The 26,387-nt window shown below is 42.0% G+C and overlaps 1 protein-coding gene across 4 annotated transcripts in view; it reads right to left on the bottom strand.

Annotated features, from left to right (window-relative positions):
• The window catches only part of PRKD1 (protein kinase D1), a 194,338-nt gene that overhangs the window by 48,457 nt on the left and 119,494 nt on the right, over nt 1-26,387 (bottom strand). For all 4 annotated transcript variants that reach the window (XM_053284026.1, XM_053284030.1, XM_053284029.1 and 1 more), the window contains 5 exons: nt 19,330-19,461; nt 15,620-15,780; nt 13,793-13,816; nt 8,921-9,131; nt 4,020-4,097 (listed from right to left, as the gene is read on the bottom strand). In XM_053284026.1, the coding sequence (XP_053140001.1) occupies nt 4,020-4,097; nt 8,921-9,131; nt 13,793-13,816; nt 15,620-15,780; nt 19,330-19,461 (606 nt within the window). The remainder of the gene's footprint in view (nt 1-4,019; nt 4,098-8,920; nt 9,132-13,792; nt 13,817-15,619; nt 15,781-19,329; nt 19,462-26,387) is intronic.

The following is a 26,387-nucleotide window of genomic DNA, read 5'->3' as shown; positions in this document are numbered from 1 at the left end:
AGCTAGCAGGGGTCAGTCAAAGAGTATTCAAAAGCATATACTCATCTTCCAGTTAAAAAATATAAACCATGGTCAAACTATGATTTTTCAAGTCTGTTTTGGTGTAGCAGTTACACAAGAGCTCTTTCTAGGCCGGCATGACACAATAGCTATTTGCGCATAATTAATTTAATAACTAGATTTAGAAAATGTAGGGCTTGATCCAGTCCACTGCAGATGCACTTCCACACATGGATTTCCTCCTGGCAGCACGTGTGGGTGTGGGTGTGCATCTTAGCACTATGTTAAGCTGGTAACAGGGAATGAGAAGTGTGTGCCTGCCTCCCATATCCCTGTCCATCTCTCTCGCTTCTGCCAGGCCAAGGAATAGCATTTACCTCTGTTCCCATAACAGCTTACACATTGGACCAGGTCTCATGATCAGTGAGACCCGGTTTTGTCCGGTGAGCGGGAAGAGCGGGCTAAGCCCGCTCTCCCCGCTCACAAGCGGGCAGGGAGCCCTGGGAGACCGGATCAGCCACCCACACGATGGCCGGCCCTGAGACGGAGCCGGCAGGGGGTGGGGGGAGCAGGGGGCCGTGCATCCCCCGCAAGCCCCAGTATGCCCTGCACGAGCGCACAGGGCATACTGGGGAGACCCCCGAGCCGGGAGGCTGCTTTTAAGCCTCCCGGCTGGGGGTCTTTTCGTGAGTAGGTGCGGCACTAAGGCGTGCCGTGGCTACTCAAGATCGCAAAAAGCAGGTTTGCAGGAGTGCTCGCTCCGCAAACCTGCTTTTTGCCAGGGGTTATCGAGTGGGTTATCCACTCCAGAAACAGCGGGCTCAGTTGCGAGCCCGGTGGTTCTGACGACCAACAAAATCCGGGCTAGCCTCTGCTAACCCGATTTTTGTTGGTCGTGAGAATAGCCCCATTGATTGCCCATAACCATGACATGAGGGTTATAGTATTGGAGGATCAAAGGTCATTGAAAAGGATCTATAAGATAGGAGGACAGAGAGATGGGACTATGGATAGCTTTAAGCACACAGGTGATTTAAGAAAAATACACAGAAGGAAAAAGTTTTAAAAGAGACACTATAAAGCTCTACACAAGATCAGTGTGTAGAGTCGAAAGGGGTTCCGCGGGGAGAGTGGGCTTGACCCGCTCTCCCTGCAGACGATCATGGAACCCTCATTGGGCGGGCGGATCGCCCGCCCAGATGAGCAACGGCTTCACTCCGGCGCTTCCGTGCCTGGCCACAGCTCACCAGCAGCTCCGGGATCTGGCGAAGGGAAGCGCTGCCGTGCAGCGCACACACACACACCTGGAGCCCCAATAATACACCGTGCAAATGTGTGGTGATTCCTTGTATCCCCTCCCCTCGAGTATCTGCAAGCAGCTGTGGCAGACACACAGCCAGGAAAACAGGGTTAGCGGAGCACTCGCTCCATTAACCTCATTTAAGGGGGAGGGTATTTAGGAGGGTTTGCCCCCAAGCCACTGCCGGGTTCTGTGTGGCTCTTGTTGCTGCACACGAGCAGCAGAAACCGGGCTGGGCTCCCTTAACCCAGTTTCTGCTGCTCGTTAGAATCGCCTCTATATTAATTAAGGGAAACAGTGAGATCATTCACACAATCAAAAACTGTTTTCTACTCTGGTTTGGGAGCTGTGTGTCCTCCAGTCTTCAGTTGTGTGGAAGCAATGTAGGAGGAAAAGCTACCTTGCTTCCACACAATCACTTCTACCCAAGTTTTCCTCCTACATTGCTTTCACACAACCAAAATTTGGGAGGACACACAGCTTCCAGAACTGAGTAGAACACAGTTTTGATTGTGTGAATAACCTCAATGTATTAATTAATGATAGCATATAATATTAGAAGATTGACTTTTAAGATTTTCTTCTTGATCTTCTTGAAATTAGCATTTTTACAAGCCTCAAAAGTGGATCTACAAATATTTTACAATTGATTTTGCCACAGTATTTTCTCTCATGTTTGATCCAGAAACAACATTGGGATGGATTTTTTTCTCATTTTATTTCCATCAGCTGATACATGTTTTCTGCCAAGATGAAATTGCTAAGCCTTTCCCTAATGATTCTTCCTTGTTATATATTTATTCTACTAGTAATCTCACTCCTCTGCTTTGGAAGGAACTTTTAAATAAACACTTTTGTAATCTTTGGATGAATGTTTAAATGACACACACACTTGTAGTTCCCAGAGAGGCACTTCCCTAAAGTAGGGATTTGGCAGTTGTAAAGACCACTGCGGGGAAGAAAAAGTGGTTTTCCCTCTCATGCTGCCTGGACTTAATGTGTGAGGACACTTTCACAGAAAGAGCTGCAGACACAATGAACATAAGAACAGCCCTGCTGGATCGGGCCCAAGGCCCATCTAGTCCAGCATCTTGTTTCGCACAGTGGACCATCAGATTCCGCTGGAAGCCACAGGCAGGAGTTGAGGGCATGCCCTCTCTCTTGCTGTTACTCCCCTGCAACTGGTACTCAGAGGCATCCTGCCTTTGAGGCTGGAGGTGGCCTATAGCCCTCGGACTAGTAGCCATTGATAGACCCTCATGAAGTTATCCAAACCCCTCTTAAAGCCATCCAGGTTGCTGGCTGTCACCACATCTTATGGTGATCAGATGAGGATCACCATTCATCAATGAGATCAGATGAGGAGCCCTGCCTGGGTTTTGCTGCTTGTGTGCAGCTCTGGGGGTGTGGGAGATCCCGGTGCTGTCTCCCTCATAAGCCCGGGCGTTTACACCAGGCTTTAACCTGGTATAAAGGGTCGGAGTGCATCCCTTCCCTCAATTTGGGGTCGTAAGTATGCTTGGGATGCATGCAGCCCATGTATACACAGAATTGGGTGCCTAGAGCACCCAACTCCCAGGAGAATCCCCCAATGTACTACGTTGATCACACAGTGGATTGTGGGATTCCTGGAGGCTGGGAAAACGAGCCCCAGCTTCCAGAGATCCACACCTGCACAGAGAAGTGCAGATCACGTGGGTGCATGACGGTATGCCAAAGAACACTGTCGATCTTCTGGGATAAAAGTAGGTCCATCCTTGTCCATTACTCTGCCCACCCACCCAGCCTCCCTCCCCACCCCATTACGGTTGTGAGAACTACCATGATATGTTCTGGGGAACATCCACTGGGGTTGCAGCACTGTGAATAGTGCCTTTGCAGAATCCAAGTAAATGCAAGGAAACAACCTGGCTGTGTGTGGGACTGAGGATAGAATGCCACTTAGCCATAGGCCTAATGTAACTAAGCAGTTACTTTTTATTTCAGGAAAACTGACTCCTGACTGAACAGAGTTATTTGGGGATATTTATTCAGAAAGCGGTTGTTGGGTTCAGCTGGAACTCTTCAGGTTAAAGAAAACTTGGAAAATCAGAAAAATATTCTTGCAAATTTATCATCAGTGATATTGCCAAAATTTATATTTCCTGGCTCATTTGAAACACAAGGCAAGCATTTTGGTCCCTAAAGTTCTTGTCTGGCTTGGATGTTACTCAGTGTCAGAGAAGAGAAGTTCCTCCCCCACATGCCTGCCTCCCTCTCATCTACCTAGCTTCCTTGTTGCTCCTGCAAGAGTGAGAGGAAGGCAGGGATGTCTCTCTCTCTTTCCCCTTTTATTCCTCTGACGCCTGGCATGCTTCTAAAGCAGTGAGCCAGATGCCAGAAACCCTGGGAAATGTTTATTTAAAATCAATGAACTGCTGATGTTTCAAACTTCCCATGCACATTTGTTTTCCACCTTTTATTACTTAGGGACTAGACTTATTTTGCTTCCTTTGCCACTTCATAAAGCATCTACTTGACAGTTCATGCTCAATTAATATTTAGTGTTCAAGTCGAGGGTTATCTGAGAAGTAGATATGCACACGATCACATTATTCCCTTTTACTATTAATATAACCGTTGTTTTTAAAGGCCATTCTTATCCACTACTAAATGTCTGTTCTTACTTCAAAAGGCATTTAGAACAAAAACTGAGGAGGACTGTAAAAATGCCACTTACCTCCGTTAATGGCCACTTCCCCAAGGCAATTATTTGGCACTTTAGGTGCACACCGTTTATGACAGTTGAACCTGCAATCTGGTTCAAGAGAAGATAAGTCACTTTCCCTATTGGTACAGTTATAGCATAACACTGGCATGCATGATGAGCTGGACATCTCAATGTATAATTCACAATCTAAAAGAAACATAAGATAGATGCCAGCAACAATCACTGGAGGTACTGTGCTGGGGGTGGATAGGGCCAGTTACTCTCACACCTGCTAACTTGGAAAAGAGGCACCTTTTAACATGGTGATTCTCTTTATTTAGCAGGGGCAGAGTAACTGGCCCTATCCACCCCCAGCACAGTACCTCCAGTGACTGCTGGTGGTGTCTATCTTACGTTTCTTTTAGATTGTGAGTCCTTTGGGGACAGGGGTCCATCTTATTTACTTGTTTATTATTTCTCTATGGGAACCGCCCTAAGCCATTGTTGGAAGGGCGGTATAGAAATCGAATTAACAACAACATCTGAGTGTCAACAACAACAACAACTGGGTGTCAGACAGTGGCTGAGTTCAGATGTAACCAAACCATAGTTTGGCGCTACATATACAGCAGAACCTTGTTGTCTGTGGATCTGCGTATCTGTGGCCGGGTAATTGACACCCAACTTTGGCATACGTGGGGGGAGGGTTAAACTTGCGTATCCACAGGTGGGGGTGGATGGAAATGATCTTGAATCGGAGGTCATTTCTGGCTACCATTCTGTATGGAAGAGCCATTTTGTGGTTCATTTGCTTTTGAAACAATGTGCTTTTTTGTGGAATTTTGGGGACTTGGGGGGCATTATTGGACTCCTCAAGGCCCATGGAGCATGGTAGGACACTTTATTTGGCCCATTTTGACTCTTTTTTGCCAGTTTTTAGCATTTTTTTAAAAAGTCTGGGAACTTAACCCCCGCAATCTCATAGACTCAGTGCCTCATTATCCGTAGTTTCATTACTTGCAGTAATCTGTGAGAACAGAACTCCCATGGATAATGAGGTCCACCTGTACTGTAAGAGACTAGAATGAGGCTCTGGTCCACATATTCCCTCCTCCCATTGGTTGTGATTCCCTGTTTCCCTTCTTATACCCAAACCAGCCAATTAGGGTTTGGTCTTGCCTTATAAGCCAGAATTTGATCCTGATTTTCAAACTAAACACATACCATAGTTTGCTGGCATTCATCAAATATTGATCAGATCATGTAATGGCAAACTATAGTTTGCTGTAAATCAGGAAGGGAGGGATCACAACATCCAAAAGGCGGGGAGCATGCAAGCAAGCCCAAGGCTCATTTCAGGCTTCTACATGTAGCCCTAAACTATGGGTTGTTATACCTGAAGCAAGCCAGTGAGTAGAATGAACTTTAGCCATATCTACACTTAAAACAAAATTAAAATTATGCACAAGAGCAGCTGAACTCCGTGGAATATTTTCAGTCCCCACCAACTCGAAAAGTTCCTTTCCATTGTATTAACTGGACTGTAAAACGTTTTGCACCTTAAGCAACAAAAAATTCAGAATCACCATGGCTCAGATAATCAACACTAGATGTTTCACCACCACAAGTACAATATGGATAATGTTCAATTACAAGTCATAATTATTAATTTAGAAATTATTTCAAAATACTTTCATTTAAAAATATTTTCTTATGCAGTAATACTGCACACATTTCACACGAAGGCAGAATGTCTTGCACATGCAAAGTGGTATCTGTGTATGACAGACTTGATACACAGCAAAAATGCTGAACTGCACCTTCTGAGATCATCCCCCTTAATTTGGCACAGTTCATTTGATGTTAACAGGATGACCATGAGGGTCAGTGTTTTGTGGATTATAGTCCAAATCATTCATGATCTATAATAATGCTTTAAATCAGGGTGAATGTGAACGGAAGGGAAACTACATCAACAATTTTTGTAATCATTTTTACAAATTTACAGCCATGACAGCCAAAACCATGAAAGGAGATGAGTTGTGTGAGTGAAGGAAATGGTTATTATAGTCATTTCTGGTAAGATCTAACACATTTTGAACTCAAATAGCTTTCCATCTCTCCTGTTCCAGAGAAGGCAGAACTGACAAACATTGAGGAAGCCAGGAGGTCCAGTCAGAAGCCCAAGGGGTTGGAGAGACCAGGACAGTCCCATGTGGTGCACATAATGCTGGAGGAATAAAGTGTAAAGTTTCAGATCCACACACATACACAGCTAGGATACTGCCACAGGTCCACCATCCTGGAGAAGCAGGAAAATCAAGCACAACACTTTCAGGATCATGGGCAGATCACTGGAAGCAAGTAGCAACATGCTCAAATAAATTATCAGCTCCAGAAAATACTGAGCCAGGTCTCACGATCAGGGAGACCCAGTTTGGGAAGCTCAGTGGGGAGAGCGGGCTAAGCCTGCTGTCCCCACAGACGATCAGGGTGGGAGCCCTGGGCGGCCGGATCGGCTGCCCACACAATTGCCGACTCCATGATGGAGCTGGTGGGGGGTGGAGAGTTTGGGGGCCGCGCGGCCCAAGGAAGATCCAGTATGCCCTGCGCGAGCGTGCAGGGAATATTGGAGAGACCCCCGGAGCCGGGAGGCAGCTTTTCACCTCCCCTCCGGGGGTCTAATCACAATCGGGAAGCTCAGGTTAGCGGAGCACTCGCTCCACTAACCCGGGCTTAGGGGAGGGCTACAAAAGCGGGTGACCCGCTTTGACTCAACCGGGCTCGGCTGTGAGCCTGGTGAGTCTCACAATCAGTGGAAAGCAGGCTAAGCACCCTTAGCCCACTTTCCACTGATCGTCCAAATAGCTCCATTGTGTATCTCTCTCTAGACCTTGGCTACCCTTTCCCAAGTTCAGTTCCCAAGTTCAATAAAAGGGGACAGCCATCAGGCCTGGAGCAAATCACTTTGTTGCATCTCCATTACTTTTCACCGAATGTGCTTACTCTCAGTGCAGGGTCTTTGGGGAGTAGAAGGTGCCTACTGCAGTGGAATCTGGTTCTTCAGCAAAGTTGAGCTTGGGAAGAAGATCAGCCTTTGGGGATCTGGGTTTGAATGTCTCACTTCGAGACTGCCAGTTTCAGACCAAATGTCAAGAACTGGGTCTTGTTGCTCTGTCGATTATGCAGGTGGCACAGTCTCAGCCAGCTCCTCTTCTTCCATGTCCAAGTCCTGGCTTCTGCTCAGTGCTAGGGACATGCATCATCATGAGAGTACTGGTATATTGAATTATTTTACATGTTGTAGAACAGAGTGTTCTCCAAAACTGTTGTCCATGTGGAGAATAGAATAGAACTGAGCTGTAAGGTGTTTAACTCACAACTTAAAGTGTGAAGCCCATCCTCCTGGAAGGAGGGGTGAGCACCAGTTCCCTGCCTAAAGTTCTAGAAATTTTCCATAGTTGCTCTGCACATGGACAGATCCCATTGGTACAACTGCACAAGGACCATGAAGAATATGTTTAGCTTCTTCTGGAAGTTGTAAAGGAAGTGCTAGTTTTCCCCTGATCTGGTCCATACAGATGTTGGAGTATAAAAGCACGTCTTCCCTCTTTATTAATCTGGTATGCCTTACCCCATCCCTTAAACCCCTTTGGGGTTGTAATGTTTGGATGTACACACATAATGTACACACATAATGTTTGGATGTACACACATAAAATCCAATAGACATAGGCCAAGACTACACAGGAAACTGATTGCCTATGCATGTTGGATTTTACAGGCTGTATTTAAATGTCATATAACTGTGTTGAAAAGGCCAGGCATAAGAACATAAGAACAGCCCTGCTGGATCAGACCCATGGCCCATCTAGTCAAGCATCCTGTGTCACACAGTGGCCCACCAGATGCTGCTGGGAAGCCCACCAGCCGGGGGTGAGGGCATGCCCTCTCTCCTACTGTTACTCCCCTGCAACTGGTACTCAGAGGCATCCTGCCTTTGGGGCTGGAGGTGGCCTATAGCCTTCCCTCTAGTAGCTGTTGATAGACCTGTCCTCCATGAAGTTATGCCAGGTGGAAAGCTGTACTCTCCCTGCCCATCACAATTATTGACCAATTTTGGTAAGAGGATATTCTGATCCATCCCACAGACTTTTAATTTAAAAAACGCTGTCCTTCTGAATGCTTTGCTGGAGAAGACTTTTGAGGATACCATGGACAGCCAGGAAAACAAACATATGGATTATAGAACCAATCAATCCAGAATTTTCACTCGAGTCACAAATGATCAGGCTCAAACTATCATACTTCGGACACATTATGTGAAGACCCAGCTCCCTTGAGAAGTCCATAATGCTGGGAAAAGTGGAAAGAAATAGAAGAAGAGGACAACCAGCAGCAAGGTGGATGGACTTGATTACAACAGCAATGAATGCACCACTGAGAGACTTTAAGGGCCAAGCTGAAGACAGATCATCCTGGAGAGAATCTATATATGTGGTCGCTAAGAGTCAACATCGATCTGATGGCACTTAATCAATCAATCAAAAAATCTGAATGCTTATTTTGACTCAAAACGTGTTGGGTTTGACTAAATGTCACTATAAAGAACTATTTCCAGCAGTAATCCAAATAACCTCCAGATGTATTTGGATTTGTGGCTCTAGCCTCTTGGCTTTTGAATAAAAAAACCTGGAAATGTATTTCTTTAATGGAGAAATATTGATAAAATATATTTAATTCCCATGATTTTATCAATAGCCTCTGGACAGTGCAAATATACTTTGAGACCAGCAAGAGACAGGGCAACATGGCAAATTGCCAACATACAAATTATGGCACATATGAAAAAAGGAAAGAAAGATTTAAACATGAAAATATATGCATTATTCTTATAGGCATCTCATGAAACCTATTCCAGGACTACTTACCTTTGCATTGCAAGCCCTGTCTAAAAAGTCCCTTGAGTAGCTTCTTACAGTACTGACAAACAGTTGGCCGGGTATATGAATGGATCACAAAAGTATGAGGCACTTTAACCTTGGAAAGCAAAATCTTGTCAAGCTGAATAGGTCGCCCAATGTATGACTGTGAATTGGACCTCTTCTCTCTCCCAGTAAATTGCTCTGGAGGTGATTTTTGCTACAGTAAATATGGAGATAACACAAAGCTGTATGAAGTCATTCATGTGAACATCATCTTTTATAAACATAAATACAAAGCTCCCACATGCCAAATGGATTTCTGTTCCAGATCTATTAGCATAAAAAGTAGTTGTGAACTTTATCCAAGCCACTGTAGCAAGTAGGAGTGTGCATGGACCAGTTGCAGCAGTTCAGTCCAAATTCAGTCTGAATGTGGACAGAACCACGAGTCTCCAAACCGGCTCCATCAAACTCACTGGTTGGGCCAGTTGGGTTGAAGAACCAGATTGAAGTGGTTCACATTCAAACAGCTCAAACTGGCCCAGTTTGAGTCGGACTGCTTCACAATTGGACCAGTCCATGCACACCTCTAGTTGCAAGTCTCTACCACATGGGCTCCTCAATGCCTTTCCCTAGTTAAATGCCCCCCACACTAGGGAGGTGCAGATGGGTTTGGTATTGAACCTGTTTGACATCAAACAGGGCCGGTTCGGTAGTTCCATACTGAACCACTCCCGAACCGAACCAGCCCCTGTTCAGCCCAATCATGGACCGAACAAACCCCAGTTCAGATTTTGGGGTTCATTATTTTTTAAAAAATCAATGTTAAAAAAAAGTAATGCAACCTCTCCAGAGGTTCCCCTCCCCCCAGCCTCAATTAAGTTCCAAAATACCCAGTTTGGGTGGTCTTTGACCTATTTGTTGTATTGTTTTATGCCTGTTTTTATATGTTTTTATACTTTTAGCATGATGTTTTTATTGTGTTTTTATTGTATGTTTTTAACTTTTGTAAACCGCCTTGGGGCTATCTTTTAACGAAAGGCGGTATAAAAATGCAAAAATAAATAAAAATAAATAAATAAATAAATAAATTCCAGGCCTCTTTGGAGACCAACACACATTCCCAATGGGCTCCTGTGTGGCCTGGATCATGACCCAGCAGCAGAGGCCCATTGGGAATGCGTTGCAGCCTTCAAAATGGCCACTGTCATGAAGGTGAGGCCCAGAAGAGGCTAAAGCCCAAACTGGGCTTTGTGGAACTTAGTGGCCAGTGGGGAAAGGGGGAACCTCTGGAGACACACACACCCACAGCTGCGAACAAGCCACGGAGCAGCGGCAGTGAGGTGTTTTTTTAGTTTAAATTTTTCTTTAAAATAGCTAACCTGCCCTCCCTCACAAACCAAAGAGTGTTTGGCAGTGCACAAAACCCAGGAAAAAAAGGAGGAGGGATCCACGATATCCCAAGGAGAAAAACAAAAAACAGACCGTGGGCAATTAATCTAATGAGCAATTAAATAGGAATGAGATTTAATCAAATAACATACTAAACGTAATCTAAGATATACCAGAAACCAGTATATGTACAGAAAGTGTATGACTCAAATATATTACACAAAAGCAGTCAGGTAAACATCTACAAACAGCATATATGAATGAATGAATGAATACAATGCACATAAACAAATAGAAAACAGTAAACTCCCTCTAGGAGCCTCGAGTCAGGTGGAAGCAAAAGAACCTAACAGTCAGAAGTTGGCATCAATATGTGGCTCCAAATGTGCACAAAACCTAGCATGCCTGGTTCAGTTTGAGTCCAGTCCGGACCCAAACCAAACCAGGAAACCCAATTTTGTGCACATCCCTATCTATCCCATGCCAAGTACAACTTTTGCACTGAAAAGCGAAACCCACCAAAAATTAATGTAGTACTAGACATATCAGGATACTGGTAAGTTGTACAGAGGTTATGGAGAAGATTTTAAAAATATGATAAATATGATTACGAAATATATATGCAGCTGCCATTTTCAACTATAGATATAAATTTAATGTCACATCTGCCTTGGCTCTAAAACACAATCATTATTCAGCAGGTAGATTCACTTCTTTACAGCACTTCTACACCACCAAAGGAGTTAAAACTAGACTAATTATTACACTTTAAGCTTCATTGATAGGAAGACTTCATCGCTATAAAGGGAGCAAAACACATAGGTTATGAACTGATCATACATTTTAATGTATTACTTCTGGATGCTTAACAGGAAAATAATCTAGATACTTGCATCAATTGAAATAGTGATTTCAAAAATATATATATTAGGGTTGCAATGTTTAGTTAATCAGTTAAATGAATGAAAAATATATTTGATATATTTGACTCCCTGTCATGTATAGCTGGTCCCTAAGATGCTACCTGACATGTATGCTCATCTTAAAAAACCAAACAAAATGAAGCAAAACATGCTCTTTTATTCAGATCTGTGATTTTAAAAATATATGCAAATTTGACTTATTGATTGATTGTTTAAAACTTATACATTTTGTTGACCAAGGCTTCTTTAATTGGATATTAGTCCTGAAATGATGCCTATGTTTTTGGCAGATTTTAAATACCATAACCACCTATGACAAGATCCAAAGCTTTCTACAGGAAATTAAATTATTTCTTGTAGAAATGTCTGCTAAAACTAAAATCCCTGCACTGGGATCATACTTCTTTATCCAATGTGCTAGTGGTTAGTTAAAGAGAGATGTGAATTATTTTTTTCCTGGTAGTAAGCCAGACTCCTGACTCAGGAAGCTTGGAGACTTACCAGGAAACAATTGCTTAACTAGATTACATTATGGAAACTGCAGAAGCCAGCAATCATCCAGGCACTAAGGAAACCAGTACAATTATTTCTCAACAAGTATATTACCATTAACTGGACAAATTACTGTATTTCATGCACTTTTTACAAATGCTAAGAAGGTTGCACATGTATTCAGATATTTAATTACACAGCTGCCCCGCTGTTTCAGTGAAACTGATTCAATGGAAAATATAGAAGTATTATGATACAGTCCATATTGTCCGATGTGTGATTAAAAATAAAAAGGTAGAAACAATTCAACTAAACATTTAAATCAAAAGTTTTCACCATTGTCAACAGAATCAGAATTTCTAGTATTGTGCCTTACAAATGACAAAACTTGTGTAGCAAAAACCTGCTCTGGGCAGATCTAACTGAAGCTATAAAACAAATATTTGAATAAAGGTGACTGTTTATATATCACAAAGTCGGGATTTTCTCCTACTATCCTGAAAACTCAGTGAGAAAAGAAGGAAATCACAACATCCTAACTGGTCATATGAAGGCATTCCTTGGCTGCAAACTCTGGAAGCAAAACTGTACTCAAGTAGGGGGTCCTTCCCCAAGTTTTTTGCATGAACACTGACCTCTTTAGGGAAGGAATCTGCAGCCACGGAATGCCTCCCTATAAATGGTTAAAAAATTTCACATTTAACACATGTTATTTTAAGTATGCCTAATGGTACAGCTGGGAAATGGCTTGACTACCAAGCCAGAGGTTTGAATCCCCACTGGTATGTTTCCCAGACTATGGGAAAGACCTATATTGGGCAGCAGCAATATAGAAATATGCTGAAAGGCATCATCTCATACTGTGTGGGAGGAGGCAATGGTAAACCCTTCCTGTATTCTACCAAAGAAAATCACAGGGCACTGTGGTTGCCAGCAGCCGACACTGACTTGACGAGACACTTTACCTTTGCCTCAATACAAAAAGTATGTGAAAACTACTTTCACGCTACATGTAACTAAGGACAAACTTAGTGACAGATATTTTCCACTAGCAAGACATACATTCTCCAAATTCCTAGCAGTAATCTAGAATATGGTTGCTTCTGACACATGACACATAGGATATGGTTGCTTCTGACACATGACCGTATTTACCCAAATCTAAGATGAGTTTTTTTCCTAGTTCTTTCTTCCCTGTTAAATATAGGGGGAGTCATCTTAGAATCAAAGTCCGCTTTCTTTTGGGTAAATATAGGTATATCCTGTATTTGACCTCTGTGTTAAGGCATTGTCTTACATTCGGAGTTGCCTTCTATTTGGATAAATACGGTACTGCTCATTTGTCAAAAAAATCAACAAACTAAGTAGAATCTCATACAATATCGGCCTAAATATTTCAGACCTGAGGCTGAAGCTCTTCCTTTTAATCCAGTAAACATTTCTAGCTCTTCATTCTTTACGTTTTATTTTAAGAAGGTTAGGAGTATCCTTGGCTTTTCTACAGCAAAAGTAAAATACTTCTCTTTAAACTGAGGATGGTGTACTGATAATGAAACCAGTTTTGTTTTTAACCTGTAACATCTAGTGGATGGTATTTTAACTTGGCATAATAAAGAGGTCTTGGTGGAGAAGTGCTTTTCATTATTATTTAAAATAATATAAATATTTGCCCTTTAATTCAGAAGACATCAATATTGCTCAGATAGCAATACTTGCCATTTTAAACACTTATTTGCTGGCACAGCAAGTGTTTGAAAGTGGCACAATGAATACATTACACTATCCATGGCCTTCAACATGCAATGAATCTGTAGTACATTTATGGATTTTCACTATGCTTTTAAAATTGTGCTACTTGCTACATATGGGTAGATTAGACACACATACACGATACTCTAAATGTTTCAATTTGAGAATAAAAATGCATTTTCATATCAAAATATATGAAATGTATTTCCATTTCCTCAGAACTTTTTAAAAATGACATGACACTACTCTTATCTCAAATTAACTACAACATTAGGATTTACCCATATGCTATGATAAAAAGCAGCAAAAAATTAGTACCTACCTCAAAGCTAGGGCTTGTAGGGATCTAGGTAAGAAACAGCACATGAAAACGAAGCAGAAAAACAAAGCAAAACAAAACATAAGCAAATAGTACTTCTGAAGCAAGAAAATATTTCTTTTTACTCTGAAGAACTGAAGTTTAAACTTGTGTGCAGTTACCCAATAAAACCATTACTTGAACACACTTCTCTGATACAAACTGACATTCTTAAACATATGTAAGAATTAAGTAAGAAGTCATTACCACTAGAGGACAAATTAGCTGACAAGAAGAGAATTAATCTTAATGACAAAACAGAAGAGAATTAATCTTAATGACAAAACAGAAGAGAATTAATTAAGATTAATTCTCTTCTGTTTTGTCATTATCAAGAATATACATTATTAAATATTTATTTTTACAAAACAATTACATATTTAATATGCATATATTTGATATTAATGACCTCCTCTTTTATAATCTAAAGGTTAGCTTCTTTATTATGAGAAACCATTTCAGTAGTGAGAAAGCCAAAGTGATGAATTCCTTTGTTTACTATTATATTTTTCAGTTAAATAAATATGTTTATTTAAATGTCATTAAGCATTTTTTTTAGTTTTGTTAAACTTTTTTTATATATGAGCACTGTTTCAATTTAACTTCTATGAGAATCCCATCAGCTTACCCTAAAAAATAAGAAATAGATCATGAGGCAGATCACACACAAAAATTAAGAAAATTTAAATTTAAATTAAATTATTTAGATTTAATTTCCACTTAAATTACCAGCAATTCTGTAATGAGTAATGCATAGCATAAAGACAGCTGTTAACAAGTGGCCATCCAGTAGTTATTGTTGTGAATCCAAAGAGCATCAGGGTCAGTTCCACGTTTTTTTACATTCTTCATCTTGATCTCCATATGAAGCTGCCTAATATTGAGGTAGGCCATGGTGCTTTCCAGCCTAGTTGCTCAACAGCAACAAAATACCTCTGTTCAGACAAGTCACATTCGAAACGTAAACAGCAGGGGGAGCAGTCTCGCGGAAACTCACAACCCCAAAACCCAGCAAATTTCTTACGCAGCATATAGGACATCCTAGCTCTATATCGCAGTGATTAAATTTGAAACAAGGCATTGGAAATCTGAACAGCACCCTGCTGTCCGCGTAGGGACTGCGGTGTCACAACACAGGAAGTGGGGAAGCACACTTCCGAGATACGATGTGAACCCGTTGCAGGGTCTAATCTGGAAAGCTCCCATTAGTCAGCCTAGCTCAGTATTGTCTGCTCTTTTCTGGGAGTGGCTCTCCAAGTCCTCTGTAGGGAGAAGGTCTTTCCTAGCCTGCTAACTAGAGCTGTCAGGGAATGAAGCTGTTTTTGCATGAAAAGCATGTGTTTCTCTACCACTGAGCAATAACCTCTCCCATTTTCACAGTAACTCGGTGAGTTATGTCCAGGGGTGTAGCTAGGGGAGAGAAGGCCCCTCTCCCCAGTGGCCCCTTGGAGTGAGGGAGATAATTAAGAAAAGAGGGAGGGGCCTGGGTTCTTTGAATCCATCCACTCAATTACAGCTACACTCCTGGTTATGTCATTACGGTTCCTTCTTTTTACCAGCTGGGGAGAGACAGTGATATGCCCCAACCAACTCAGTTAATTTGTGACCAACCAGAGGCTTGAACCCAGTCTGTGGCTAATGCTGTAATCATTGAATTACTTGCTTTCAAAACCATTAAGTCACTTCTAGAATATCTGAAGACTTCTCAAGGTGGAAAAGAGAAAATCCACTTTTCCAATGCATTTATTATCATCATCATATCTCCTATTTAAATATTTAGAAACTTAGTACCAGGAGAGTTTCATCTGGAGTCGTAGGTGAAAGTTCTGCCGATACCGTCCTGATATTACTGAGTCCTGTTAAGGAAACATTGGAAAGTCGCCTCTTCCGGACGCAACTGCAGTTGTTAGGAATTTTAAATGCACATCTCTTATGATAGTTTAGGCCACATCCTAAAGAGAAAGATTTCTATTACCAATTAATTTTGTACAAAACAAATAATTCACAATGAAAACTAATGATATGCAGAGGTACAATCCTGAAAGTGTCTCCCTTCCTTTTAGGAATGTTTGATGGTATATTATTTACAGCGGTGTATTACAAATGAATTTACAAAGTCATTGTTTTATACCCTAAAATGCTTCACTGGTATCTCTTATGGGAGGAGACCTGGTCTTGTGGTAGCAAGCATGAATTCTCCCCTTTGCTAAGCATGGTCTGCTCTGGTTTGCATTTGAATGGGAGACTACTTGTGAGCACTGTAAGATATTCCCCTTAGGGGATGGGGCAGCTCTGGAAAGAGCATCTGCATGCTTGCATGCAGAAGGTTCCAAGTTCCCTCCCTAGCATCTCCAAAATAGAGTTGAGAGAGAGTCCTTCCTGTAACCTTGGAGAAGCCACTGCCAGTCTGTGTAGACAATGATGAGTTAGATGGACCACTGGTCTGACTCAGTATAAGGCAGCTTCCTATGTCCCTATGTCAAAGTAATTATGAAAACCAGAAAACTCTTTGTACATATTTATACTTCTGCCCCCTTTCTAAACACCCTTTACATGGGCTTTGGGCATGTAACTGTTGACTTCTTCATCAGGTCAACAGATTTTGCTTTGCCTATGTCAGAGATAATCTTAGTGCAAGAGCATCATTGGACTCCTCTTTCCTTACTTGCCTATTCGCTCCTAAATAAATTGTCCAGATTCTATGGAATTTATTCTTCCTCTATGCATTTCATTCTGCTTTCTACAGCTAAATAACCTAGATTATTCCCTTAATCCAGGGAATTCTTCTTTCTCTGAATTCTGATTTAAAACTCTATTCCAATCTACCTCAGAGCAGCATGTTGTACATGGGTATCCACAGCACCTTTTCTGTGGGGGTGGCGGGAGGGAGGCAGGCAGAACAAAGGCTGCAATTGTATACTCACTTTTCTGGGAGTAAGCCCCACTGAATTCAATGGGACCGGTTGTAAGGTGTTTTACTTTTAAGAAACCCTCCTCTACCCCATTTCTCAATGATGAAGCTATTCATCAGATTCCACCTTCTCCCTTCATTTCCCTATTCATGAGAATCCAAATGAGTACAGAAACTGTTCTGCCAGTGGTAATTACTTTTTATTTATTTCTGCACATGGCACCTCCTAGTAAATGTCAAATTGATCATCTGATTTCTTCATCAGTGGCAGAATCTATAATTTTATGTCCTGCTATGAATTCCACCTGTTGGCATCATATAAGGAATCCTATAAGATTATAATCCAGTTCTTTGATTAATCCAGTTCTTGGCTTGTCCCTTGGTCATAGGAACACAGGGACATATGAACATATGAAGCTGCCTTATACCAAGTCAGACCATTTGTCCATCTAGTTCAGTATTGTCTACCTAGATGGGCAGTGGCTTCTTCAAGGTTTCAAGCAGGAATCTCTCTCAGCCCTGTCTTGGAGATGCCAGGGAGCCCTGGAATCCAGCCTGACCCTGAGGAGTCATGCTGGGTTCCAGTGTGGTGAATCTCCTATCATGTTCTGGGTGCTTCTCAGGATGATCCTTTTGGCTCTCTCGGCAGCTTTCGATACCATTGACCATGGTATCCTGCTGGGTCGCTTGAAGGAGGTGGGATTGGGTGGCACTGTTTTACAATGGTTCCATTCCTACCTCTCTGGCAGATTCCAGATGGTGTTGCTTGGAGACTATTGCTCTAAAAAGTGAGAGATGAAGTGTGGGGTTCCACAAGGCTCCATACTGTTACCAATGCTTTTTAACATCTACGTGAAACTGCTGGGAGAGATCGTCAGGAAGTTTGGTCTGGGATGCTATCAATATGCTGATGACACCCAGATCTATTTCTCTATACCAACTTCATCAGGAAATGGCATGACCTCACTAAGTGCCTGCCTGGAGATGATATTGGGCTGGATGAGGGATAACAGATTGAAGTTGAATCCAAACAAAACGGAGGCACTCTCTGTAGGGAGTTGGGATCTGAGAGATGGTTTAGCTCAGCCTGTTCTGGATGGGGTTACACTCCCCCTAAAAGATCAGGTTCATAGTCTGGGAGTGCTCCTGGATCCCAAACTCTCCCTGGTTTCTCAGGTTGAGGCTGTGGCCAGGAGTGCTTTTTATCAGTTTTGGCTGATATGCCAGATACATCCATTCTCGGAGACTAGTGACCTTAAAACGGTGGTACATATGCTGGTAAACTCTAGGCTTGACTACTCTAATGCACTCAACATGGGGTTACCTTTGTACGCAATTCGGAAACTACAATTAATACAGAATACGGCAGCCAGACTGGTCTCTGGGTTTACCCGAAGGGACCATATATCACTGATTCTAAAAGAACTGCACTGGCTGCCGATATGTTTCTGAACAAAATACGAAGTTCTGATTATTACCTATAAGGCCCTTAACGGCTTAGGTCCAGGGTATTTAAGAGAGCGCCTTCTCTGTCGTGAACCCTGTCACCTATTAAGACCATCTGGTCCGATTATGAGTGCCGCAAACTCATTTGGTGGCAGCTCGGAACCAGGCCTTTTCTGTGCCTGCCCCAGGGCTTTGGAATGTGCTCCCTGCTGAAATAAGAGCATCTCCTTCTCTGTTTGCTTTTAGGATGACTATGAAGATGCTCCAGGCCTTCAACTGAGATGATAATTTTAAATTTTAATGTGTTTTTAAAGTTTTTAATTATGATTTTATCTTTTTATGAATTTCAAATGTGTTATACTTTATGTTTTAATTCTGTACACCGCCTAGAGATTTTTATACTAGGCAGTATATAAATTCATTCATTCAATCAATCAATGAATGATAAAGACACAGGGGAGAAATACTTCTCTGTGTGTAAAGTGACATTTAAACCCTTTTCAGACAATTCTCTCATCATGTCCACTTACACACGATAGAGGTAACAAGATCCCACCTACTAGCCACACCTCCAGCACCAATGTGCCTGCTGGCTATGCACTGGGTTACCTCTACATTCCACATTTGTTTGCAAAGGGCAGTGCTGACTGCATTTGTCAAGCTGATCTTTTCTTTCTCTAAGGGCCTTCAGGAAAGAGGAAGCTGCTGGATATTAGGTGGAGAAATCTTTGAAGGTTGAGTGGAGTTCCATTCAAAGAAGGTGCCTCAACCCTTAGTGCATTGCTCTCTCTCCCTGTAGCCCCCTCAGGCACACTCTTCCAGAAGGTCCTCCAATCCTCATAAGAGGCTTTTGGGGAAGTGCCACAGATTGCTGAGGAGAGGAGAGAGGAAGAGGCAGAGAAGGCTTGCATTAGTTTTCTTCTGCTCACGCAACTCTGGTTATAACCCAATGCTCCATTTTTGGCTCCATTTTGACAGCACACCAACTGTAGCCTATTTATGTCCTCTTTCCACAGATCATGGTAGGTGTACCTTAACTCTTGATTCATCTCTTTGCTTCAGCTGAGAATATTTTGACTGCCTATATTACTTGAAAGCCAATGTGTATCCACTTTGAATACATAAAGGCAGATTCTTCACTCACCCTCACATTTCAGCCCTTGACGTACAAGTCCCCACAGCATTTCTCCACAGTGGTCGCAGAAGGCTGGGGCTCTGTATGAATGAACAAACAGAGCATGGGGTCGAATCTGAAAGTCTTCAAACGTTGCAGAAGCTGGAGGGGGGAAAGGAACAAATATTTAAAAGGAACAGCCCTATTGGATAAATGTGAACATTTCTTCACAGAAGTCTATGTATGTACAAAATGCTATGTGTTTAAAGAAAACTCCTAAGGTAAGTAACTAAGTACCATAATATAATCATCAGTACTACCCTTACTTTGTCATTTTGTGTTACTTGTCTAAACAATAGTATGCCTAGGTCATTTTGGCACAAGAGTAGAAGCTCAAAGATTTTTGTTTGACTTAAATGCAAAACAAAGGTTTGCTGTTACATGAGAACAGTAAAAGTGAAGTTCTACAGAGTATGTGGAATGTAAACTATATCTTTCAAACCCAAGAGATATTTGTAAGAGTAAAGTACTATGCAATGCAATTAGAAGTACAGAAAAAGAGTATGACCACCTCTTTGCACAACTAAATATGTGGCCTTTTAAAAGCACATGACCTAGTATCTCCCACATCAGTTTATTGCATGTAAATATATCCTTATTGGGTAAGGAAATTAGGTAAGGAAGTTGTTCCATCTTTTGACCTTGCTGGATGAGAAAGATTCCTAGCCTTATAGCTGGTAGGCTAAGGACAAGTCTTTTTTTTTTAAAAGGCATCATCTCATACTGTGTGGGAGGAGGCAATGGTAAACCCCTCCTGTATTCTGCCAAAGAAAACCACAAGGCTCTGTGGGTGCCAGGAGTTGAAATTGACTTGATGGCACACTTTACCTTTTACCTTGCATGCTGGTATAAGACACCATACATCTGTCTTGACAAAACACTACAGCTGAGCTATCAAACCTTGCCTTCTGGAGAACCAGAGGGGATGGTGGGAAGCCAGGAACTTTTTACACCTAAATCTTCCCTGCTTGAGCTGGGAGATTTGCCAAGGATACTTTGCTATCCTGCCTTTAAGCCTTGCTAGCGAAGAAGACCTGCTAGAATCTCCTTCTGCCAGTTTCAGCTTCTCTCCCAATTGCCCTGAAGAGCTGCACCTGTGAGGGTTGAGTTCCAGAGCCCACATGACAGGTGGGGTGCTGGAGACTCTGGCTCAAAAGGATGGAGGCTTACTAGAGATGCAGCCACTGGCACAGTTGCCAGTGGACAACTTGTAGGCAGGTGGGCCTTTGGTGTGGAACTGAGGTCTGAGGGGAAGTTATTTTCGTTCAGGTTATTGTGATCTTTGATCAAATATACACATTTCAATTCAAACTCAAATTTAAAAAAACCTGAAGAGTAAATATTGGTACAGATATACATGTAAAAGCTATTACATAAAAATAGAACAGAATATAATAGAATGAAAGTCATGTTTCAAGGTCTTCCAATTTTAGTGGGTTGTGCCAGGCTGGGTATAGGAAGGAATGTGTCTGGGCTCTCTTGTTGAGGAGACATGTTTGGTGAGGTTGGGGGAGCCATTTCAGTAGTGATGGGGAACAGAGGATTTGGAGTCAGCCGGGCAGTAAGCCGTTAACAGGGGAAAGGAAACCAGTAACCAAGCAATGCTCCTTCGTTATGCCTGTCTGGATCAGAAGAAGATTGAATTTTTGTTTTCCCCTCAAAAGATAGGAACATAGGAAGCTGCTATATACTGAGTCAGATCATAGGTCCATCTAGCTCAGTATTGTCTAGCCAGACTGGCAGCGGCTTCTCCAAGGTTGCAGGCAGGAATCATTCCCAGTCCTATCTTGGAGATGCCAGGGAGGGAACTTGGAACTTAGATACTCTTCTCAGAGTGGCTCCATCCCCTAAGGGGAATACCTTACAGTGATGACACATCAAGTCTCCCATTCATATACAACCAGGGTGGACCCTGCTTAGCAAAGGGGACAAGTCATGATTGCTACCACAAGACCAGCTCTCCTAAGATCTCAAAACAACAACAACAAAAAAACCACCCCACCAAAAAAACAAACAAACAAACCTCAAAAGCTGTTCGATATTTGGGTGTTTATATATCTAAAAATTTATCCCAGCTTAAAAGATTGAACTACTCTCCAATTATTGGCCTTATAAAAAGGAAAATTAAAAATTGCGAAGGTATTAATCTTTCCTTGATGAGTCGGACAGCCGATATAAAGATGCATTTACTTCCAAGATTACTGTTTTTAATGCAGCTTTTGCCGATTAAATTGTCTACGTTTATACTGGGTAGATGGCAAACAGTTTTAAATGGTTTTATTCACACTGGTGGGGAATCAAGGTTCCACAACAACATGTTATATACAAAAACACTTCGAGGTGGCATTGGAGTTCCAAATTTAGTTTCCTTTTATGAAGCTTTGCATCTTCTTAACATTCTTTGGCTGACAGCAGACCCAGAGGCTAAACTCTGGGCTAAGATGGATGTTCCAGAACAATTCTTTGGTGACATAAGTAATCTGCTTTTAAAGCCAGACTTTCCCAAAATGCTCAAAACTCTTGAAAATCCTTTTTAAATTGTTACATTTAAGACCTAGGAAAGATGGTATAAGATTTTTCTCCATCACACTCCCTGCTTGTACTGATTTGCAGCTGTTCTAAATTTCCTGATTTTGAAACACTTTCTCGAGTACTTCATGCAATTGAACACCATACAACTAAATTAAAAGACTTCTACTATTTGGATAAACCAATTGATATAGATCCAATATGGGAGAGATTTATGAGTATGTGTTACTCCTGGCTGAATTTCCTTCAGTTTAAGTCTTGTATCTCCCAGCTAGATACAATAAAGCAAGCTAAAAGAAGCTAAGTTTGAAATTTTAATATTAGCAATTCCAGAGTCCTCTAAATACCTAATTTCTAAATCGTATGATATTATGATAAATAAAATAAATAATCCTTTAATTGGCCTTAAGTTGAGCTGGGAAAATGATTTACAGCAGACTGTTAGTGATCTGGAATGGAACAAGATGTGGAAATAGAAGGCAGTGGCTTCAACCTCAGCCCTTGTTATAGAGAACTTTACTAAACTTTTCCATAGGTGGCATACCCCTTCCAGATTATTCTTATATGAATAAGAGCATTTCCCCTCTCTGTTGGAATGGTTGTGGATCTAGAGGAACATATTTTCACCTATAGTAGTCCTGTCCTAGAGTTGTTTTTGGACAGAGGTTTTCTTAGAGATGAGCAAAATTATACAGCAGAGGTTACCCTCTCCCAGCACTTCCAGCCAAGGAGGGAATGGGGCGGCAGGGAGATAGAGCTGGCATTATTAAATATATTTTTAGGGGGCAGTTCGGGGCTGTCACTCAAGGAACTGATAATATTTATGTTAACAGCTGCCAGGTTGTCCATTGAGTGGCACTGGAGAAACAAAAAACATGATTCTTGTCACTTGGTATCAGCAAAAGTGGAGCTGGGGGACCTGGGTTCTTTGAATCCATCCACTCAATTACAGCTACACTCCTGGTTATGTCATTACGGTTCCTTCTTTTTACCAGCTGGGGAGAGACAGTGATATGCCCCAACCAACTCAGTTAATTTGTGACCAACCAGAGGCTTGAATTGACCCACATTATTCACCTTTGATTGGGTCAAACTAATTCCAACGCTTTTTTAACCACATGGTCTGATTCTATCTTATATACAAATCAGGAAAATTTCGCTCACTCTCCACCTTCCAACTGTATTGATATCTGGAAAGATTGTTAAATGAAGTTGTGTAATTAAGTAGAAACTGGAATTTATAGGTTTGTAAAAAGGGATATAATTGTTAATGATGCTTGTTTCTTCATAAATTATTGTTCATTTTGTGTCATGGTTAATAAATTTAATTTAAAAAAAATTAGAATAAGATTGAAATAATCCATGATTTGACCACGGGCAAGGGAGCCAATCTGGCATGTATAACTGAGACTTGGTTGGGGGAGGCTAGTGACCCTGTGTGGAGCAGGTATGAGGAAGTGGGTAGGGTAGGGGGGCTGGCTTTGATCCATAAGAATAACTTCTCCCTTACCAGGCTCCCTGTGAGTGAACTGGCTTAATATTGAGTGTATGTACCTTAGGTTGGAGACTCAGGATAGATTGGGGATTCTGTTGGTATACCGTCCATCTAACAGACTCCCTAATTGAGCTGACAAAGCTGTTTGTTGAGCTGGTGTAGGAATTACCCAGGCTTTTGGTGGTGGGTGATTTTAATGTCCATTTTGGGAATGGCTTGTCTGGTGCTGCTTAGGATTACTTTGTGGCCATGAGAACTATGAGCCTTTTAATGAGTTCTTTGCAGGTAAAATCTCTCGTATCCGGGCTGAACTGGACTCCAGTATTCCTGCAGGGTCAGTTAGTGGGGTGTGGGGTCAGTTAGATGACCTTTCACAGGGAATGGACAGAGGGAGTGTGAATCTCTTGGTTCTTTTGGATCTCTCACCAGCTTTCAATACCTCGACCATGGTATCCTTCTGAAACACCTGAGGGATTTGGGGATAGGAGGCACTGCTTTGCAGTGGTTCCACTCATATCTCCCAGGTAGATTTCAGATGGTGGCACTTGGTAACAGTTATTGTTCAAAATGGGAGCTGCTATATGGAGTGCCTTCAGGCTCCATTCTATCACCAGTGCTTTTAACATCTACATGAAACCACTGAGTGAGATCATCAGGGATTTGGTGCTGGGTGCTATCAATGTGCTGATAACACCCAAAGCTCTCTCTCCATGTCATCATTATCAGGAAATGGCATTATCTCCCTAAATGCCTGCCTACAGGCAGTAATAGGCTGGATGAGGGATAATAAATGGAAACTGGATCCAAGCAAGGTGAGATGAAGGTGCTCGTTGTGGGGGGTTGTAATCTGGAGAACGGGATAGAATCTCCTGTTCTGGATGAGGTTACACTCCCCCAGAAAGAACAAGTATGGAGTTTGGGAGTGCTCTTGGATCCTGGCCTCAACCTGGTACAACAGGTTGAGGCTATGGCCAGAAGCACTTACCAGCTTTGACTGATATGACAGCTCTGCTTATTTCTTGAAGAGAATGACCTTGGTATGAGCAAATGAGAATGGATTCATGGTTTGTATTGAAAATCTCATTTGCTACCAAAGAATCTACACTCGAACACCTCAGAAACAACAGAACCCTGTACCCCATGGGTTAGAAACCCATGGGGGTGGTTGGCACCCTATGTGCACGACACTACCACTCGCTCTGGGCCACTCCGGCACCCTCCAAGTGCAGTTATGGGGCTGCTGAAACCTCCATTATACCGTATGAGGAAAAACATTAAAGATGCATAAACTTCAACAAATCATCAAAAATCAGCCCTCTGCCCAAATCCTTTGAAGTTCTGGTAGCTTCCTTGCCACCCTTGGACAGTACCACCAACCCCACACCACTCTAGGCCACCCCTTTCCCCCCGACGTGAAGCGCTACACCTCCATTATACCTTATAGGGGAAAACCTTAGATGCGTAAACTTCAATAATTCACCAAAAACCAGCCCTTTGCCCAATCCCTCTGCAATTTGTGTGGTAGCCTCCACCCATTAGGCACTACCATCCCATCCTGCTCTTCTGCCCCTGATCCCACTTTATGCCCCAAATCTGCCCGAAAGACACTAAAACTTCGACAGTTCACCAAAAAGTAGCCCTCTGCCCAATCCCTCTGCAATTTGGGTGGTAGCCTCCACCCATTAGGCACTACCACACCACCCCACACCACCCTTTTGGCCCTGGGACCCATTTTCTTGATCCGAATCAATTCAGATTAATTTGGATCTGAATTGAATCTGGGTTAATTCGGATAGGTCGGATTCGGACCCAAAAACGAATTGAGGGTGTTTTGATTCGGATCCCAATTGAAACACCGAAAATCCAAATTGCAAACCCCTAATAGCATCTGTATGTATGTATGTATGTATGTATGTATGAATGTATTTGTTTATTTCGGCCGAAGGCCAGCATAAATACAAAAAGAAAAAGAAACAACAGCAGCAGTAAATACATAAAATACATAAAACATTAATACCTTCAAATACTGTTTACATGGCTAATTTCGTTCAATTAAAACCTGTTAATCTGAAGTGCACAACCCAGCATCTCGTGCCCTAATAGCATCTGCTTTGCATGCAAAAGGTTCCAGGTTCAATCGCTGGCATCTCTACGTAAGGATCAGAAAATCTCTTGCCTGAAAAATGGAGAGATGCTGTCAGTCATGTAGACGAGGGATTCTCAACTTGGGGCTCCAGATGTTATTGGCCTTCAACTCCCATAATCTCCAACCAAAGGCCACTGGGGCTGGGGATTATGTGAGTTCAAGTCCAATAACACCTGGGAACCAGCACTGAGAATCCCTGATATAGACAGGGACCAGTGGTCCCTAAATGGACCAGTGGTCTCACTCAAACAAGTTTCCTGTATTCCTATTCTGTTTTAGCCAAAGCTTCATACAGGCTCAACAGCAAAGGGGCTGTGCTTAAGGTTGATGGTGGCTGCCACTGGCTCCAAAGCCTTTGAATGGAGAGCACTTTATTACTTCATACTGGGCACATGCATTCTTTTCCAAACAAATGGGAATGAAAAGGAATACACCCCATTTGTTTTCCTTCAGTTTGCATGGAAAACAAATAGAAAACTGAACATGAATGGAAATCCATTGGTTTTATCCATTTGTTTTAATTTCTTTTTCAATGATTTCATTGAAGGCCCATCCCACATGATTATTCTTAAAACCACATTTTAAGAGATTGTACTAGCGCATCACATCTGCTAAATTTAGGAGAAATTGGCTATAAGGAACACATTTTATAGAGAATATAAAAGGTGCACATTAGTAGAAGATTTGGACTGAATGCAATGACAGAAATCCAGCAGCTTTTCTACTGCTCGTAATCAGTTTTCCATCCAATTGACAAGAAATATTCAAGTATACTACAACTTCCTTAAGCATCATATATGAAAAAAAGAATCAGGTGAGCGCTTTCTCATGACCAGTGAGAAAGAGCAATAGGGTTAG

This window comes from Hemicordylus capensis, chromosome 1 (genome assembly GCF_027244095.1).
Source record: "Hemicordylus capensis ecotype Gifberg chromosome 1, rHemCap1.1.pri, whole genome shotgun sequence".
In the NCBI taxonomy this organism is placed as follows: Eukaryota; Metazoa; Chordata; class Lepidosauria; order Squamata; family Cordylidae; genus Hemicordylus; species Hemicordylus capensis.
Note: the sequence above shows the minus strand (reverse complement) of the source record. Positions and strands in the feature narration are given on the sequence as shown.